The 20,593-nt window shown below is 38.8% G+C and overlaps 1 protein-coding gene across 2 annotated transcripts in view; it reads right to left on the reverse strand.

Moving 5' to 3' along the window:
• ESR1 (estrogen receptor 1) overlaps positions 1-20,593 on the reverse strand; it is a 253,330-nt gene that overhangs the window by 184,578 nt on the left and 48,159 nt on the right. For both annotated transcript variants that reach the window (XM_058534133.1, XM_058534134.1), the window contains exon 3: positions 5,965-6,081. In XM_058534133.1, coding sequence (XP_058390116.1) covers positions 5,965-6,081 — 117 coding nt within the window. The remainder of the gene's footprint in view (positions 1-5,964; positions 6,082-20,593) is intronic.

A 20,593-nucleotide genomic window follows, 5' to 3' on the forward strand; every position in this document is an offset into this window, starting at 1 on the left:
GCAGCCACCAGTACTAAAGCAGAAAGAGAAGGCTATTCATAGGTTAGCTATGAATCAGTTAGGCCTAATTCTCTTAGCTCCCAGGTCAACAGATCACTGAGGTCTTGGTATCATCGTGTCATCTGGAAGAATAAAATGATTTCTTTTACTCTGGATTTCTTCTCTCTGGAGTATATATATGCATTTGTGTGCATTAACTTAGTTATATGCCACCCACATTTGTTAATCAACTATTTTTCATGTTAAATGTGAGTGGCAGCATGGAATGCTATAGTAAAGAGGTGTGCTGGAAAGAGAAACAACTCTGAGTCTAGAATCTAGAATTCTAGGCTCAATTCTTCTGCCAGGTAGTTCTGAGAATTTGATCAAGTCACTTAATCTTTCTAGCCTTGGGTTTCCTTATCTAGAAGATGAAGGAGTTAGATTAGATCAGTGCTTTGCAAACTGTGTTCCTTAGAACCCTGGAGTTCTTAGAAGGTTCTCAGGAACACCATATCAAGTGAAGGGAGGCTATGCCAAATCAGCTTTTACCTGTCTCATAGATCAGGAACCTGCTGCTGCTTGTGGAAGAGAAATTGGATTGGTTTAAAAGTTGCAAAAGATCGGATTTGTTCATCTTTAAGGTCCTATAAGATTCAATGACTTGATTCAGTAGACTTATTTGCAAATGAAAAATGATAATATGGGTAAAATTTTGGATAAATTAAATATATATAATATGAATCAGTAAAATAACATGTTTTAATATCATAAATATATAGGTCGCTGCTTAAAACAACCAGAATCTCTTTGGTCCAGAGCAGCCAGCTTTTCTTTAACATTTTTCTTAAATCAAATCCTAAACATGAACTCCCAACCCTGCCTTCTGAAAAAGCTTGGATTCCCATGCAGCTACAATTCTCATAAGAATTGTTGGACAATCTCAAGAAAGAAATTGACATTTACATTTTTAATTCATTGATTTGGTTCTGCCATCATTAACATTAATAATCCGTTGATTACTTTTGGTAAAAGACAGCGAATATAGGTTAAAGGAGACCTAATTTTCTGGACTGGGGGCTCATCCCATCAATAAACAAATTATACTAACTCATGATGATAAATTTTAAACTTAGGCAACAAGGAAATATTTTATTTTCCAATTCTTCATTGGGCTTCTGAGTTATTCTGGACATATAACATACATTTCCCAATTTATATTATTAATATCTTATTTTCTCACTTTAAAATTGTACCCTTAATTTTTTTTAGTTTGTTTATTGTTTTGGAATATTTCTCAAAATTAAACTGCAATATTGCCATCAAAATAAAGACTTGTTGATGATTATTACTTTATCTCAAATTTCTTCTTAATGTGTTACGAGGAAACACAACCAGGATGGGCAGTGCATGAGTCCAGCACATCAATTAATTTCCATGTGTCAATTTCCTTATCTGAAAAATGAAAACCTCGCCATCAACACAGTCCTGAGTCTATTGTGAGGAAAGAATTTTAACACATTTGTGTAAATCTCTAGCATCATAAAATGATAAACAACAAATCTCATTCATCATGCAGCTATATCCAGCATATGACACCAAAAAGAAAAACAAGCAGATATGTCTGAGACAGGTTTTTATTCCCCACAAAGGAATTAGATATTTACACCTTGTACAAGAGGTGAAATTGCTATTCTCTTTCTTCCAACTAAAAAACAAAAAAAAAGCAGTGCTGAGTACTTAACTAAGACGGGAATTATTTTTAAGATAGAAAATATATAATAGCTAACACTTGTATGGTACTTTAAATTCACACATTATAAATTGTGATCTTCACAACAAACTTAAGTAGAAATCATTTATTTTTATTTTATATCTGAGGGTACGGAAGCTCATAAAAGTGACCGTAACAGGATTGCTCAGCAAGTCTGCAGAGGAGCTAGTATTTGGACCAGGAATTCCATCTCTGAAGTCTTCCCCTTTCCACCAAACCAACTAGAATGCCATATTCTTGGATAACAATATACACCTTGGAAGTCAGATGGTCTGAGTAATATTCTAGGTTGGACTAAACGCAGGAGTGTTTGGCTAAAGCTCTGAACTTTCATTGTCCACTGGTCTTCCATTCTCATCTTCATCTTCCAACCCAGTCTCAACTCGTCTTCTAGATTTTTATTCGCCACTTCATAGGCAAATATCCTCTTTGTACTATAAGGACATTGATGGAAGATTCTAGGGTCTTATTCACATTTGCTCTCTCCATAATAGCTCACATGTAAGAAGCCCTAAACAAGTAACTATTTCAATGAATTGAGTCAATTCATTATTCATGGAAAAAAATTTCTTGAACACTTGTTTTGTAACTTGCTTAGTGCTAGATCAGCCAAGAGGACAGAGAGACCTGCCATCATGGAGTTTATGGACAAATGCTGAACAGCTAACAATAACAGTAACAAGAGCTCAGAGAAGAGTTGTTTGCTACGACCAGTAGATAACACAGGGAACTAACCTAGTGCGAGGCAACAGGAAGGCCTCCCTGAAGAAGGGGCATTTAATCTGCCATCTAAGGCTGAAGGGGAGGGAGACAGATGAGGAAGAAAATGCAACCTAGGCAGAGAGACCAGCATAAACACAAAGATGGGAAAATGCCTCCCCTCACGCACATCTTAAATCCTGCATCTCACTGAATTACCTTGGCTCAGAACCAACTCTCATAATGATGTTGGGATTTTCAGAATATAGTAGGCATCACAACAGATTAAAATAATTTCTTCCTGTAGATAAACCATGCACTCTTTTGGATCTTTAGAACACTTCAATAAATTTATTCAGCCTTGCTATAAAAGTAGAGGGTAAGTGTGTGGTTCTCTCTCTCTCTCTCTCTTTTATCTGAAACTAAACATTGTATTTCATATGTGGAGATTCAATATTCTAATTGCTGTCCAGCCTGGGTAAGAAACTGGATTCTCGTGAAACCAGTAGGAAAATGTTGTAAAGATTTGTTCAGTCATAGCCATTCTTTACAAGTAATTTCAAATTTTATAGCTAGTGATAATTGTACCTCCAGTTGTAAATTGTCTTTATTCTGTGGGATTTGGGGAGTTGTTAGACAAGGTGTCATGAGGTTACGTGCGGTATCCCACGTTGAGGAAAATACAATAAATTATATCGCTTTATAGCAAACACTTTATACATATAATTAAAATAAGATGTTCTCACTGACTATAGTTTTACAACTTTAAAGCTTGGCGTAAAATTTATACACGTATATAGACTGCCATAAAGACATATGTTTTCATTATATGTAGACAGACACTGAAGAACCACTGAGGAAGCTCTACGAGGTATTGTTAGTTACTGAATTGCGTCCCTCGCAACATTCATGTTGAAGTCCCAAGCCTTAGAATGTGACTATATTTGGACATAGGGTCTTTAAAGAGGTAATAAAGCTTCAACGAGGTCATAAATGTGGGGCCCTAATTCAACATGACTGGTGTTCTTAGAAGAAGAGGAAACAACACCAAGAATGCACATGCACAGAGACAAGACCATATGAGGACCCAGTGAGAAGGTGGCTATCTGTAAGCCAGGGAGAAAGGCTTCAGATGAGACCAAACCTGCTGACACCTTGATCTCAGACTTCCAGCCTCCAGGACTGTGAGAAAATGAATTTCTGTTTTTAAGTCCCCCAGTCTATGGTATTTTGTTACGACAGCTGTTATAGTCTGAACTATGTCCCACCAAAATGCATATGTTGAAGCCCTAACCTGTAATGTGACTGTATTTGGAGACAGGGCTTTATGGACGGAATTAAGGTTAAATGAGGTCATAAGGGTGGGGATCTAACCCGATAGCACCTATGTCCTTATAAGAAGAGAGACACACACCAGAGAAAGCTCCCTCTCTGTCCTCGCCAACAGACAAAACGTCACGTGAGGACACAGCAAGAAGGAAGCCTGCAAGAGAGGTCTCACCACAAACCGAATTTTCCAGCACCTTGCTCTTGGACTTTTAGCTTCCAGAACAGTGAGAAAATTAATTTCTGTTGTTTAAGCCACCCAGTCTGTAGACTTTGTTATGGCAGAATAATGCAGCAGCAAATTAATACAGATATATATTTTACAGTCACAAATATACATGTACAAGTATACACATGCACACACAGACCGGCTCTGTGCAGTCAAATTATCTACAGTCCTATTTGAAAACAGTGGGAAGGCTTTTGTTATGTCTTTGCATAGTAAAATTTTTGTTAGATTAAAAACAAGTATGCATAATTTATATTCATGCAACCAGACTGTGTCTGGATATTAATTAGAAAAAACAGAATTGTTTTTATGAAGTGGGGTCAGTGTATGGGTACCCTCAAAAAAATCCTTTGGACATATTTACATGTTGATTATTTCAGCTTTCAGAGAAAATGTAAAAGGCTGGCTTAATCTACCTACAATCACCAAAGAAGAATATTAAACTTGGACTTCACTGTTTCAAATTAAACTTTTTACATGTAGTTGTTATATTCCTGTCACTTATCAAGTTACCTTAAGAAGCTTTTTGTGAGTTTAATTAAGCCTGACTAATTCTCCAAGAGTACAAGGAAAGATGAATTCCTTAAATATTTAATCCATTTATGATTCAAAGTGTCATTTTCTGAACATGGCTGCTAAATTCTTGGAATTAATTATCCTTTGAATTAGAGCTGCTTTTTCAGACATTCAAGACATATAGTCACAGCTCACACAATGCGTAAATTCAACATTTCATCTTTTCATCAAGGGAATTTATTCCAAATGCTGTATTCAAAAATCTCAACCTGGCAGGCTTGTTTATGACCATGGAACTAAGGAATCTTTGACTGTAAGCTTCATAACAATCGGGCATGTCTTCATCCTGATCTCCATTCTTGGTGTTTCCTCTGCTTCTCCTATGTCCAAGTATTAACGAGTTAAAGGTTAGCTGCCCTCTAGCTGCACATTCACTATTCTTTTTCATTGCAACTTTGTTCTCTTTAACTCATCCCAAGCCTTGCCTCCTTCAGAAAGCTTTTTCCCGTTACGATCAGCAGGCAGCACAATCATAGGGCCATCCCTCCCCTTTGTATCACCCAAAATGCTGAATGCACCTGTGACTTCATTTTAATTACGCATTTCCTATTTGTTCTCTTCCAGAATTTTGAAGGCTATGCAAGACTAGAAGCAGTGTTCCTCAAGACTACATTCACAGAATACAAGGAGATCAATGAGGCAACAACATTTATGGAGCACCCAATATCCCCAGAACCAGACACCAGATTCCTGTATAAGAAAACTGCAAGACCAGATACATGAGGGGACAGAAAACCACACATCCACACACCCACAGTCACAAAGACACAAGCACCAGAGGCACAAATCCTGAGCGCCTTGTGATTCATTAGTGCTCAGTCATCATTTCAATGTTCCCAGCATCTTTCTAGACACTGAGGTTATGGGAGTTTCTGGTTAACTCAACCTCCAAAGGAGAAAGCTGCCTTTTGATTGCAATTCAAATTCCCTCGGGGATGTTAAGAGATTGAAAGATTATAAATTAGCTATTTGGCTTTCACATTTCCAAGTCTCAATTTAGGGACAGTTGATTCTCAGATACCATTGCCTTAGCAATATAAACAGTGATTGAAAAATATTTCTAGAACAATTCACTGCGCAGTCTTCCTTTCCTTCCATCACCACCACCTCCCACACACCTTTGACTTAAAATATAATTATTTACATTTAAAATATAAACCACAAAATGGCATGTTAGAATTTCCAGTTCCAGCCGCTTCCTTTTTTTTTTAAATAAAATGTATTCTAAAAATACTTTGGTTGCAAAGAAACATAAGAATAGGAAAAATTAATTAGAAGAGAAAACACTGAAGTCCCGTGGTTGTTGGAATAGAAACAGCCAGCAGTGGGTGGTAGATATGAATATCCACTGCAGGGGGCGCCCTGCGTCGAAGGTACCTACCCCCTTTCATCATTCCTACTTCGTAGCACTTGCGTAGCCGGCAGGCTTGACAGCTTTTCCTCCTGTTTTTATCAATCGTGCACTGGTTGGTAGCCGGACACATGTAGTCATTATGTCCTGTTAAAAGGAAGAGGACATAATTAATATCATTTCAGGAAACGTAGCCAGTCAGAATCTACAGGGAGACTGGAGGATGTGTTCATATCACATACTTGGCCTTACTATGTTGCTACCTCAACTCACAAATCCTTTTTCTGTCCTTCTCGATGTATAAAAAAAACTCTCCTGGACTTAATCTCTGCCTCAGCCAATTGCTTTGGGAGTTCTTTGGGCAAATCGCCTTCAGTTCATACCGCATATATTTTGGGGCACGATGTTTTATATATACTCACAAGGTTAAGTTTTCTCTGCAGATAAGACTTTTTTCTTTTTTTTTTGACTCAGGCCACTAGCTAAAATGGTTGTCAGAATAAAACTGCTAGAACTTTCAGAGTGTTTTGAAGTGGGCTTTCTTAAAATATAATTTAAAGAATCTTTAAATAGGTATTCAAATGCAGCCCGGAACACTTAATTTCAAGTCAGGGGTGGTGGGCTGGGGCAAGGTGAAGTTCAGTCCTTAAGTTAGTAAGTTAGTCCATCACTTACTAGCTAGAGGACACTGAGGAAGTAAGTTAACATCTCTAACTTTTTCCCTCTCTAACCTAGAGAAAATAATGGCATCCACTACAGCACATTACTAAGAATTAAATGTAAGAATACATGTCAAGGGACTTAACACAGTGCCCTGGAGGTGGTGAGCACTCAACAAATATTAGTTGTTGTTGTTATTTTATTATTAATCCTTTTTCTTTTCCCTCTTGTTGATTGAATCCCTCTCACTCAAATATTTCTTTCTCATCCACCTTGATCATATGCAAGTCTGTGTCACAAAAAGGTCTCCTTTGACCTCACATCATTCTTGAACTCCATCTTCTATCCTGCCCCACCTTCTCAGCTCCATTCCTCAGAGATGTCTACACTTGAGGTCTCCTCACCTCTTCTGCATGTCTCAACCTACACCACCTTAGCTGCCCCGCAAAAGCGCTTTCTTGATGTCATCAATGACTCATTGCTGAAATCAACAGAGATTTTCAGTCCACATCATGCTTGACCTAACAGAAGCATCCGACAATTTCTCCCTTCCTCTTGAAACCATGCTTTTCCCTTGGCTTCCATAAACAAAACTCTCCCAGTGCTCCCCCTATCTCTCAGGCTGTGGCTTCCCAGTGTTGTTTGAACGTTCACTCCATCCCACATGAAACCAGAGCCGCAGAGGCTCAATGTCAGGCCCTCTTCTCTTCTTATGACTCCAAATTCTCCCACAAGAAAATCTATTTCATGCCTATGGTTTCCATTGCTACTAAATGCAGACAGCTTATAAATTTATACTTCCAGCCCAACCTTCTTCTCTGAGCTCTTGGTACATATGTCTAATTGCCTACATGAAGTTTCTGCTTTAATATTTAGAAGTCACCTCCATTTCTTTATCCACCAAAAGAAGTCTGGTTTACAGTGTGCAGAATATTAAACTTCACAAATTAATAAGTATTGGCATGTTTTTATATAGTCTAAATTCTTACACCTCTTGGGAAAATGACCTAAATTTAGCCTAAACCGATGTACTATTTTAAACTTTTTTTTTTTTTTCAGGGAAAGATTTACCCCGAGCTAACATCTGTTGCCAATCTTCCTCTCTCTCTCTCTCTTTTTTTTCCTACTCCCCAAAGCCTCAGTATATAATTGCATATTCTAGTTATAAGTCCTTCTAGTTCTTCTATGTGAGCTGCCACCCCAGCATGGCTACTGACAGATGAGTGGTGTGGTTCCACGACCAGGAACCGAACATGGGCCGCTGAAGCAGAACATGCCGAACTTTAACCACTAGGCCATCAGGGCTGGCTCGCTATGTACTATTTTAAAACATGTTTCCTATTCTCAAAAAGAAAAAGTATATATATTTAAGTACATATTCCACTCTCTAATTCAGATTCTCTGCTTAAGTTTCCATTTTCTCATTTACTAAGGGCAAGATGCAACATGTAGTGAAATGTTTGAACTACAGAACTCTTTAGTCTTTATTCAACTTAAGGGTCAGTTCCAATTAGAATAGGGTGGAGTGAGGACTTGATCAGAAATGTTGGTCTCATAAAACTTGGTTCTCCATCTTTAAATTTACATTATAAAAGTCACTGTATCAACAGGCTTCAGATGAAATTAACATCTGCATTCTTCTATTGCATAATAGGAACCAGCAAACTAGTCAGCAGAAGTATAAACTCGTAACTTGAGTAAGAGACCACACACTGCCTCAAACATCCAGGCATAGTTATTGTTTTTAGAATTGTCTTTATTGATAAGGACAAATTGAGGAAATAATGGAACCAGAAACAAAATTTACCTGGGCAGATGTTAATTCTAAGCAAAAGGTATATTCTTCTGACATCTCAAAGAAATTTTAGTGTTTGGTCTCCTATAATGTTTATGCAGTAAATATGATTTATTTTAACTCTAAAAGAATGAGTTTATATTAAGTCTCAGAAGAAAACTGTCAATAATTATTCAAACCAAAAATTACTTTGATCCACTTTTTCCCCCCAAAGCCAGTTGTTTTGCAAGCCAGAAGATGGGAGAACTAAATTGGATCAAAGGTCAATTGGCTAAATATTATGTTTGGCTTGGTCATCTAGTGTAGATGTGTATCTTTATAGAACCAAGTGAACTTCCTGAACGAACATGTTTAACACATAAAATACGCTGGATTTGTGCAATTGAATTCATCCCTTAACGAGAATGAAAATAGATGCCCAGTGGAATCACGTTCATAATGGAAACCTTTTGTGACAAAGCGGGTTTTCTCCTGCCCAAACTACATTAAAATTCAGAATTGATAAATTGGCAACAGGAAAAAATCAATCCGTACATATTTTGATATATACAATTAAATTTTTCTTAACCAAACACCATTAACAACTATTTGTAAGTCTTCAACTTGTTTTAGAAGGAAAAAACAAAGTAGTTTTCTGTTCCCTAATGAGTATCACTTAGCAAAGCTGAGTTACTAAAGCAACTGATTTAAGTTTCTTTAAGAAGAAACTTCTTTTTAAATTTTATTATTTGGTCTTGTGAAAACAATGCATGAGAATATCCTGTTGAAGCAGAGTTAACTTTTAAAAAAACAACTCAAGCCAATTATATTAATGAAAGGTACAGTCTTTTTACTGAAGAGACTAATGACCTCTGTATACCTGTGACCAGGTCAACCCAAAAGTTCCTTTTGCACAGGCTTGGATGAAGGGCAGAAGGCCCACGCCGAGATGTGAGGTTCAGGTAAAGGTCTGGAGAAATAATCACCATTTTCTGGCCCACCAAAAAATAAAAATAAAGGCTTTGGGAGAATGCAGGGTTTCAGTAATAGGAAGTGGAGAGGAGAGGAGGTGAGTGAAACAGAAGCTAGAAACAGGAAGAGTGGGGAGAGGAGGCATCTGTGAGCAGGAATTAGCAGGCTCCACCCTCGGCTCCTGAAGCAACAGAAAGGCTCACGCAGAGATTTTCTCCGTGTTTCACTGGGATTCTTCCTCTTGACTTTTTGTTTTACCTTTGCGTCTTATTTTAGAATCTTTCTTCTTGTCATATTTTCCCCTCAGTACATTCTGGCAGTCACCGCAGACGAAATCTCTTTATTGGGCTTCACATCCATATGCCCACCTGCCCACAGTCCATTTAGACTTGGCTATCTCACAGACTCTTGAAGATGGATGTGTCCCAAATATAAGTGACCATCTTCTTTCCTCTCCGATCTGTTCCTCTTCACTACCACACCATGAAGCCTGAGACGTGGGTGTTATTCTAGACTCCACCCTCTTCCTCACTCAAATCCCAAAAAAAACATGCACACGCAGATCAAATCAATTATTTTAAAATTCTTTTTCAAGGCAAAATCAATTCCCCCTGGGCTCACCGTCACTACCATAGCCCACACCATCTCCACCCGGATTAATGCATCGGCCCACTAAGCCACCTCTGCCGCCAGTCTTCCCCTGCCAATCATTCTCCGCCAGGTTGCCAGAGGGATTTTTCTAAAATCAAATGCCACCTTGCTGCTATCCTGCTTTAATATTCTGATGCTCCTCAAAGCACTAAGGATAAAATCTAAATGCCTTAAGACAGCTTAACAAGAGGTTCTTGATCAGCCCTTACCTCCTTTCATAGTCTCATCTCCCACCGCTCTCTAAGTCCCATCCAAGTTCTAGCCAGTCTTTCTGTTCAAATACCCCATGCTTCTTACACATCGAGAAGTTTGCACATGCCCTTCCTTCTTGAAGGAACACACTTTCCCTACACTTGGCCCAACTGACTCCTACTCATCTTTCAGATGTGTCAGTCAAGGTATCAGTTCCTCTGGGAACTCCTTTCTGCCCCTCCAACGATGCCTAGCTTTTGTCCTGTCTTAGCACTTACTATGTTGGACTTGAACTGCTTGTCTCAATCCCCAGGTCACTTTAGGCTTGACAAGGGATAGACTATATCTGTCTCATTTACCACCATTTATCCTGTGCCCAGCACATTCTCAAGCACACAGTGGAGCTCAACAAGTATTTGTTATCTCAACAAAATGGAGGTGCTGGAGACCTATGTTGCCCTCCGCCCCCAATCTTATCTGCGGAGAACAAGCTTCCTGAGAGGGCAGACTGGAGTTCTATAAAGGAAGTAATAACTGAGAAGATGATGATCCTGAGCAAAGCAATGGCAGCTACACCTCAAGACCCCAAAACTCAGGTCCACAAGAGCAAGACTTGGTCCCCAGGGTGTCTCAAAGAGCATGAAACCAGCAGAGGGAGACGAGTCTGCTCTTCAACACCGGGTGGGGCCATACATCAGCATAAAGGAGCAGCTCTTCACAGATACAACGGGCCAAGAAGTGAGAAATAAGACCTTGTATTACCCATGAATTATCTCCACTACTATTTCCATTCTGATGCCTTGCTGGTTTTCTAATATCAGTGGATTTTATGATTACCCCCAAATAAAACTCAGCATATTCTAATTATTTCAAGGCTCGTTCTTTATACAAATGTTTCCTGAATTAAAACGTTATCTTTTTCTCTAACATTTTATATATGCATTTTAATATGGTTCATTTTACTAATAATTTATTTTTATTGAGCATTCTAATTCCTTTTGAATTTCTACTTTATGGCTTGTTTGAAGTTCAACCCTACAAGGTGATTAACAACTTCCTCAATTCATCTGCCCCCTCACCACCATCACCAAAGAACAAGTATAAATATAATGGGTCCATTTTATTATTTTCCATAGAAAATTAACATTCCTATAAATGAATTATGAACAACAAAGTATTAGTAGGGGAGGAGGCACAGCTTGATTGAAGGGTTTCCTACACAGAGAATATATGGACTGTTCAGTAACTGAAGCTAAAGTACAAAGTAGCTTGATAATTGAATACAGAGATATTAAAACTCTTTGCGTCAATCACATTACATAAATCTGAACATCGATTTGCCTCAATAATGCAGTTCTGTGACATAAATGTGTAATATAGTTATTTTTTTCTTTTTTTTACTACTTTCTAACTTTGTGGAATCAGAAGTTGTACTTGCACTGTCGTTTCCAACTATTTCTCTCTCTAACTGACACATTTCAAAGCTTAAAAGGAGCACACACACAGATTTAATTCATAACCAGAAACCTTCAATATATGACATCAACTCATATTTTATGATTTTTTTATAAATGAGCTCAATAAAAATATACACAGTATTCTGGAAAAGAAAATGCATTAAAATTAAGCAGACTTTTATGAGGTTAGGCAAAAAGCCAAGTATGAAAACTAGAAAAGATTTTGCACCAGTAAGAAATAAACACTTAATGTTTCTTATCAACACATATGAGCATTTAGCTAACTGCTCATATTTTTAAGGCATGGAAATGAAAATGAATTCTCAAAGATAAATTAACTCTCCAATGTTTAAGCACCCATAAATCAAATAAAAGCTAATCTCAGCTAATCCTATCTAAAAGTCTCATTGGAGGATTCCAACAAAATAACATTTTATTTTCAAAGTTCTATCCTTTTATATCTGATCGATCCATAAATTTAGCTAACATCTATAAAGCTTGACTACATTTACAGTCTTTTTATTAAAGGCTCTCCTTGAATATTTGCATAAAATTAACTCGTGTTTATTAGAATTTGAAGTATCCAGGAGCTGTACACAAATAGTTTGCTTAGGGTACCAAATAAGATGTCAAAATCAGTATTTCTTTCTACTTCTAAGTATCAATAGGTATATAGAGAGTGTTAAATACAGCATTAAATTTGATATAGAATGACAAGACCCTACACATATTTGGCCAAAAGGAAACCTATGACTTTTTAGTTTTATCAGTGAAAGGGTATATTTTTCCGTAGGTGTTCAAGTCCAGAAATATGTCAAAACCTAAGTTTTGAACCTTAGCATTGGGAAAATAATAAGAGGTTGCTCATCAATTTTCAAAGCACTGTCCTATAAACTAGCAATTACTCCCCACCTGAGTGGGAGCTTCCGCCTGATTTTCCTCCTCAGCTTGTTCATTTCACACTTGTGCTCAATTCCTGTCTGGGAGGCAATTGCATGAGATTATCTGACCAACATTCTCTCTACTAAGAAAACTGATACTGAACATGATGTGCTAGGCACTGTGTTAACGTGGATTATTTCATTTAATTCCTCAGCAACTTGATGAGGAAGGAATTATATTAATCTCCATTTTACAGATGCAAAACTACGATAAAAGTTATAAAGCTTGCTCCAAAGCCACACAGTAAGCAAGCATGAGAGACAGGTTTTGAATCAAGGTCTCCCTCATTCCAGAGGTCAAACTCTTACTTGTTCTAACAACCTTCGTACATGGAAGGCCCAACTTCCCCAAAGGGCAAGATCTTCACTCAGGAACTGTATTTACTTTCCAGAGTCAATAACAGTAGGATTCTCTGCAACTGGTTGGCCACTGGGTGTTCTGCTTCTTAGGAAGCTCATGCATAAGAAAGTAAAAAGTGAGGAATCAATAGAGCCAATGTTATCAACTTCTAGTTAACATATATATGTTATATACGCAAGATAAATACTGACTAAGGTCAAACCAATATTGAATTCTTTAGGCAATAAAGTCTGACTTAGACTACAGGGATGAAATGAATGGTCAAACCCTCCTGGATATGATTGCACAGAAGAGAAGTCTTGCCCTCCCTTACACTCCGAGGAAAATATTGACTTCCAGCATTATCTCCATTATTACTCCTTTATTTATTTATTGCTCTTTTATTACTTTATTACTCCATTATTGCTTCCTGCATTACTACTCCAACCCTGACTCATGAGTGATCCTTTATCTTGGTAGTACCACACACATTCATTTACTGTGACCAAACGAAAAAAGCGTTCTGGGAGTTGCCAGGAAGAAACGAAGAGTCCATCCAAACTGTGATGTTGTTGGGCCCACTAGCAAAAAGACAAGGAATACTGGCAAGGAATTTGTTGTAGAAACAAGAGTTTAAAAGATTTTTTAGTGAAACTGGGAGCATATGATTTTCATTAAAAAATGAAAGATTAAAAGTATTCAAAGTCATGCCAAGGGAAAATGCACTATCATCTCTGAGTAGTAAAGTAGGCGAGGCAGAGAGAAGATGTGAAGAAGCTTGAATTAGCTTTGCCAAATTCTTAGGGCTAGAAGAGGAGGAGGAGGAAGTCAAAGATTCTGGTGGTTTGTGCCAGGGCATCTTGAAAATTGTTCTTATCAGTAATCTAAAAGAGGGTCTCATTTGGGAGGAGGGTGTGAAGAAGAGGTGTGGAACAATTTTAAACAGCTTGTATCTGAGATTTCAGTAGCACACCAACAAGCAACTACCTAACAGGTTATTGTGAATGTAGTACTGACGCTTAGGAGGCACGTCAAAAGGAAGTTGGAGCTCATATGATCCAAAAATGCCACTTCTGGGTATCTGCCCAAAACAACTGAAAACACAGACTCAAACAGATATTTGTACATCCATGTTCATAGCAGCATTATTCACAATAGCCAACAGGTGGAAACAACCCAAATGTCCATCACTGATAGATAAATGGGTAAACAAAGTGTGACATATACAGTAGTCTCTTGGCATCCGGGGGGGATAGGTTCCAGGGCCCCTGAGGATACCAAAATCTGAGGATGTTTAAGTCCCTCATATAAAATGGCATAATATTTGCACATAACCCACACACATCCTCCTGTATACTTTAAATCATTTCTAGATTACTTGTAATACCTAATACAATGTAAATGCTATGTAAGTAGTTGTTATACAGTATTGTTTAGAGAATAATGACAAGGAAAAAAAGATCTGTACATATTCAGTACAGACGCAACCATCATAGGCCTTTCAATTGCAGTTGGCTGAATCCATGGACGTGGAACCTACGGATATGGAGGGCCGACTTAAAAAGGAATGAAATTCTGATACATGCTAATACATGGATGGACCTTGAAGACATTATGCTAAGTGAAATAAGCCAAACACAAAAGGACAAATATTGAATGATTCCACTTATATGAAGTACCTAGAGTAGCCAAATTCATAGAGACAGGAAGTTGAAGAGGAGTTACCAGGAGTTGTTGGGAGGGGAAATGGGGAATTATTGTTCAATGAGTACAGAGTTTCCATTTGGGATGATGAAAAAGTTCTGGAGATGAATAGTGGTGATGGTTGCACAACAATGTGAATGTACTTAATGCCATTGAACTGTACACTTAAAAATGATGAAAATGGTAAATTGTATGTTATGTATATTTTACCACAATTCTTTAAAAATGTATTTGGAGGTGTAGAGAGCATCTACATGAGACAGGGCAGGAAAAGGAATCAAAGATGTGCATCTTAGGGCCGGCCCAGTGGCGCAAGTGGTTAAGTGCGCATGCTCCGCTGCAGCTGCCCGGGGTTCGCTGTTTCGGATCCTGGGTGCGCACTGACGCACTGCTTGTCAAGCCATGCTATGGCGGCGTCCCATATAAAGTGGAGGAAGATGGGCACGGATGTTAGCCCAGAGCCAGTCTTCCTCAGCAAAAAGAGGAGGACTGGCAGATGTTAGCTCAGGGCCAATTGTCCACAAGAAAAAAAAAAAATGTGCATCTTAAGTTGGCCTCTTCAGATTTCCTTCTGTGCAACTGGGCCCAAGGACAGGCTAGCAGTATTGGCCATGTGCTCCTCATGGATCAGTCACCATGCTAGGTGACTTGAGCCTTTTATCTCATCTAAACATCACAACTGACAGGTCAGACTATTGTAATTCCCATGTTATAGAAGCAAAAGCTGAGACCCCAAGAGATTAACTAACTTGCTCTAGGTCACTCGGCTACTAGATGGCAGAGCCATGATTAAAATCCAGGTCTGTCTCATTCACAAGCCCTTGCTCCTCCAGAAACATCACAGTAGGGTTGGTGAAATGGAAAGGACTTGATAACTATCAAATCAGAATGCCTAAATATTGTTATACTTTAAACTATAATCAAAACAGAATTCCCTAATTACTATATTATATCATTGGGAGAGCATTTCAGAAGCAGCAATAAAATTACTTCCAGAATCTGTGATTCCTAACACTCTCATAGGTAAAGATGTGACAGATTAATCACAGGAAACAGATTCATCAGTAGATTATGACACATATTATGAAAACTTCTGGAAAACCTTTCAGCACACTCCAGCATAAAACAAAGAGAGAAAGAGAAAGTAGAAAGCAAGGTATTGAGGAAATAAATGAGAAATTTATATTCTGTGAAAGAGCAACTGCAGTCTTACGTTTCGAAATAAATTTTGACTCAGATATTAACGTGAATATTTTCTGATTTACAGCCAGTATAATGAGCCAAACAAAATGAAGTAGAATTTGGCCGTCTCCATGAACACATTCCTAAAAATCCAGGGAGGACATTCGGTGTGCCATGATTTGAACTATTTCACAACCACATCTGTATGTAATGGCACGCAAATAAAAACGGCATGCCTTAATAATGCATGTCAAACTATAGTTTTACAGCTAGTCAATTCTGGTATATCTTATCAGTGACCTTCAATTGGCATTTGACCTTTATTTTTTAAGTGAAACAAAAATACTATTTGCATCTAAGTATATTTTGAAAGGAAAAAAATTTTAGTGGAATTCTAGGGAAGATAATTGTCCCGGAAATTTTCTTTTTCTAAATGAAAATGAAGTAAAGAGTAAATCCTCCATCGATTTGCCCTCTTCAGACCCCAGTCTGCTAAAATTTTGGCCAGGCAAGAGATCCCTCCTCTTGTCCGGCCTTGCTTACCATCTGCAAAACCACAATTGTTTTAAACACCTGGCACGGGATCAAACCAACAGCTGCAATAAAGGAAAACATAACGAAATCAGTGACCACCATCTCATTATAATACCCCAGAGACAATGAATCGCTTTCAATAATGCCTCTTAGGGCTCAACAAATAAGCAAGCGCTGTTCCATAGCCCAGAAAAAGACTTTCTGAAATTGCTCTTTCTTGGACAACAGATAAGCATCGAAGAGGAGAACAATGTGACAATCGGTGCGATTAGGTCAACACCAGGCAGCAATCGGTTCACCTCTAGACCCCCCTCCTGTGCTCTGTTCAATTGTTTCCGGAGAGTTCTCCAAACTTTCTTCCTACTTGGACTTATCTAAAGTCCCAACAGCGGTGTCCAAAAGCAGTAGAAACAATTTCAAACTATCCTTGTCCAAAGCTGAAGAGGCAAGGAAGAGGAAAATGGTCCGGCAATCAGAGCAAGAGGGCACACCTCAGACACCCTGAGCAGAGCTGTGCTTTCTGCCTGGATTCCTAGAACCACTAATAAGTACATTGTCCCGCCCTCCCATTTCTGGGTCATTGCAGTACTCAAGGAAAGAAGGGAAAGACTGTGTTTACTAAGATCTGGTGTGGTGGGGAACAGTCATGCACGCGTAACAATGTTTCAGTCAGTGGATCGCATATATGATGGTGGTCCCACAAGATTAGTGCCACATAACCTAGGTGTGTAGTAGGCTATACCATCTAGGTTTGTGTGAGTACACTCTATGATGTTCACACAATGACAAAATTGCCTAATGATGCATTTCTCAGAAACGATCCCGTTGTTAAGCGACGCATGACTGTATGAATGTCTCCAGCTGCCACAGCTGAGTGGTTCCTTGTAGACTTTTGACCACCTAACTGCTAAATAAGGGGTTTCAGCCATCTGGAACCCTCCAAAATTAACTCCCTGGGCGATGTTCCTCTCAGGCATCGTGATAAAAGTAATGAAAGACGAGTCGGGAGCTTCTGATTCCATAGTCAGAGAGCTCCTCTAGCACATTTTAACAAATAAGTTCAGTTATTTCTTTTCTTTTTTCTTCAATTTAAGTCCATTTTGAAAATAAGGAAATAAACCAAAAGACCGTCAGACTTAGAAATAACTACTAGTCCACCTTCTCGGCTAGAATTACAATTTCTCCTAACAAGTAGAAATAAACGAATGCTGGTTTTCATTCATTGAATTGCCAATGAACCTTCACAAGATGGTTGTTTGATAAGACAAAACCAAACTTATTCATAAGGAGAAATGTTTTATATGCATGGTAAATTTAACCCAAAGTAGCATAGCTAATCTCATGCACTTTATAGTCCATATAGATATGGTTGGGGATCGTTTCTTTGACATAGGCTGCAGTAGCCGTGCACCCTGGCAAAGAGCTGTGTGAATATTAGACGCTCGGTAAGTGAAGGAATGGGAAGCAGAAGTGGTATTAAAATCCACACTGCCTGGGCATCCGGACAGCTCAAGTCTATGTGGTCATGCTGCCCTGTAGGGAGAGTTCTCAGACGAGCCACTGCACAGCACTTGGAAAGGAGTTCTCTCATTTCTCAAGAGTGTTTGGGCTTCTCAGTCTCTATGCTGTCCACACCCCATTCTAGCTGATGGGAACAAGAGAACCTGGAAAAACCGAATCTCCTTTTCTTCCCCTCTCCAGAACCAGCCTCAGGAAACACAATGACCTAACTGTGTGTCCCAAACAAGCTCTCTGATCTCTTGGCCCCAGATCCTCGCCTGTACAAGAAAAGGGAAGAATCTATTGATCACTAGGGCCTATTCTAGTTCTCAACTTGGATTATTCTCTTTTCTCACTTTCCCCAGGTCCATATTTCCGTTTCATCTGGCTTCTTGGGGTTCCAGATTGGTGAACTTTTAATGCTTCCAAAGAATTTACCTCCACATGTGGTCACTGCATTAAACGGGAGGAATAGGGCATATTTAGGGAATTTCACAGTGCTAGGAGCACAGCACTCCCTTTTGAGTCACAGGCTACATATGATCCTGGATGAACCAGGCAACCCCTCTGGCCTTTGATACCTACCCTAGTGGCTTCTTGAGGCCCAGAGAGATAATATATGTGAATGCTTGGTCAACCATAACACTTTGTGCCGATGGAAGGTATTCCTATGAAATAAAATACAGCCATTAGAAAAAACGAGTGAGACCTGTATGTACTGATATGGAAAAATTTCCAATATACATTATTCTGTGAGAAAAGCTAGGCACAGAATAATGTGTAGAGTACAATGCCACTTATGTTACCAAAATACACAAATGTGTGTATAAGTGTATGTGTATGTATACATATGTAATTTTTGGAAGAAAGTGTTACTAGTGTTTACCTATCAAGAAAGGAAATATGGATTTTGGTATAGGACCAAAGGAAGACCTTAACTTTTCATCATGTACCATCTTGTACTATTTAACATTTAACCATTTGTATTTGTTTGTTTGTTTAATAATCAAAAAAAGAAAAAATATTTTACAAATTTCTAACAAACACCAGCCCGGCATCAACAATCTTCATTTCTTTTCTGGTTCTGCTGCCTCCCCATCCAGTAGTTATTTTCTCTCTAGTCTGCAACGCACGGACTAAACAATAAACTTAACCAACAGAACTTTGTTCATCAAGAGAAAACTACCATATTTCTTTTGTAAGGAACAGGGAAAAGGCTGAGTGTGAGGAATTTTTTTCAATTTTCAGGTACTCCAGCAAAGAACAAGTAGCAGACACAGAAACCACAGGCAGAGGCCCCAGTCTGTTTCTGCTCCTGCCACAAAGCTATCCTGAGTATCTGTGACTCTCCTTCTGGCCCAGGTGGACCAGGCACCCCTTGCTTTCCACTGACTCCAACCTTTATTCCTGAGGGGCCTTGGGCTCCTCTCCGTATAGAGGGCAGAGTCATCATTAACCTTTATCCTACACCTAATAGAATATAGGGAGGCACACACAGTGTCGGGGTTTGGCCCAATGCATGGTAACAACCCCTTTTCCCCTTGGTAAGCAGGATTAACCCCAGCCAACTGTGTGCCACCCTTTTCTTGCCTGTAAACCTAGAGAGACAAGGAGCCAGCTATGGTCAGGTATCAGTCCTCACTTCCAGTGTCCCTTTTAGAAGCATTCCCTCCCTTAAGGGAGACAATAGAACACAATGATTGATGGAACACAATGCGTTCTGCAGTCCAACTAGCTGGTTTCAACACTGCTTTTGTTTCTCATATGCCTCAGTTTCCTCATCTATAAAATGAAAATAATTATAGTGCTGACTTCCTAGAATTTTGTGAGGATTAAATGAGATGATGCATATAAAACTCATAACATAGGGGCCAGCCCAGTGGTGTAGTGGTTAAGTCCGCATGCTCCTCTTCAGAGGGCCGGGGTTCACAGGCCTGGATTCTGTGCATGGACCTACACACTGCTCATCAAGCCATGCTGTGGCAGCATCTCATATACAAAATAGAGGAAGATGGACACAGATGTTAGCTCAGAGCTAATCTTCCTCAGCAAAAAGAGAAAGATTGGCAATGGATGTCAGCTCAAGGCCGATCTTCCTCATCACAAAAAGGAAACTTGTAACATGGAGCCTGGTGCAGGGCAAGTACTCATTAAACATTAACCACCATTATTATTAGATACTAAATCTCCAGACCAGCAGAGCTCCAATTCGTAGGAACAGCACCTAAACGACAATACTCTCAAACCAATCTATAATAACCTATCATTTTCTTAGTAGTTAAACAATTCCTTTTTACCCTTAAGTAATTCTTTTCATATCATATAACTTGCTGGGCTACATTTACACAGTCAAGTGTAAATCATCCAAAACTCTTCATCCTAAAAAAAAATTGACTCCAGTTAGCATAAGGCAAACTGTCAGAGCTGGAAACTATTCTAATACTTGAAAAAGCAAGCAAAAATGTGAGAAAAATAGCCATTTATTTGAGCCTCTTAACAAAATACATTCAAACACCTTTTTAAACAACCGAGAATTACAGTCTAACCATCCAGGAAGGTGGAAAAGTCATAACATGCCTCTTTGAGATGAGTTAAACTAGGCTAATAATTTACTTCTGGGCTTTGAAATGAATGTGGCTGCTTTTTCTGTGCAAGATAAAGGACAAAAGTCACCCATCATCAGAAGTATTAAGCCAATCTGTGGAAGAGAGAGGTACTCCAATTCCAGATTCAAGCTACCTGCATTATCCTC

The sequence above is a fragment of the Diceros bicornis genome, chromosome 39 (genome assembly GCF_020826845.1).
Source record: "Diceros bicornis minor isolate mBicDic1 chromosome 39, mDicBic1.mat.cur, whole genome shotgun sequence".
Classification (NCBI taxonomy): Eukaryota; Metazoa; Chordata; class Mammalia; order Perissodactyla; family Rhinocerotidae; genus Diceros; species Diceros bicornis.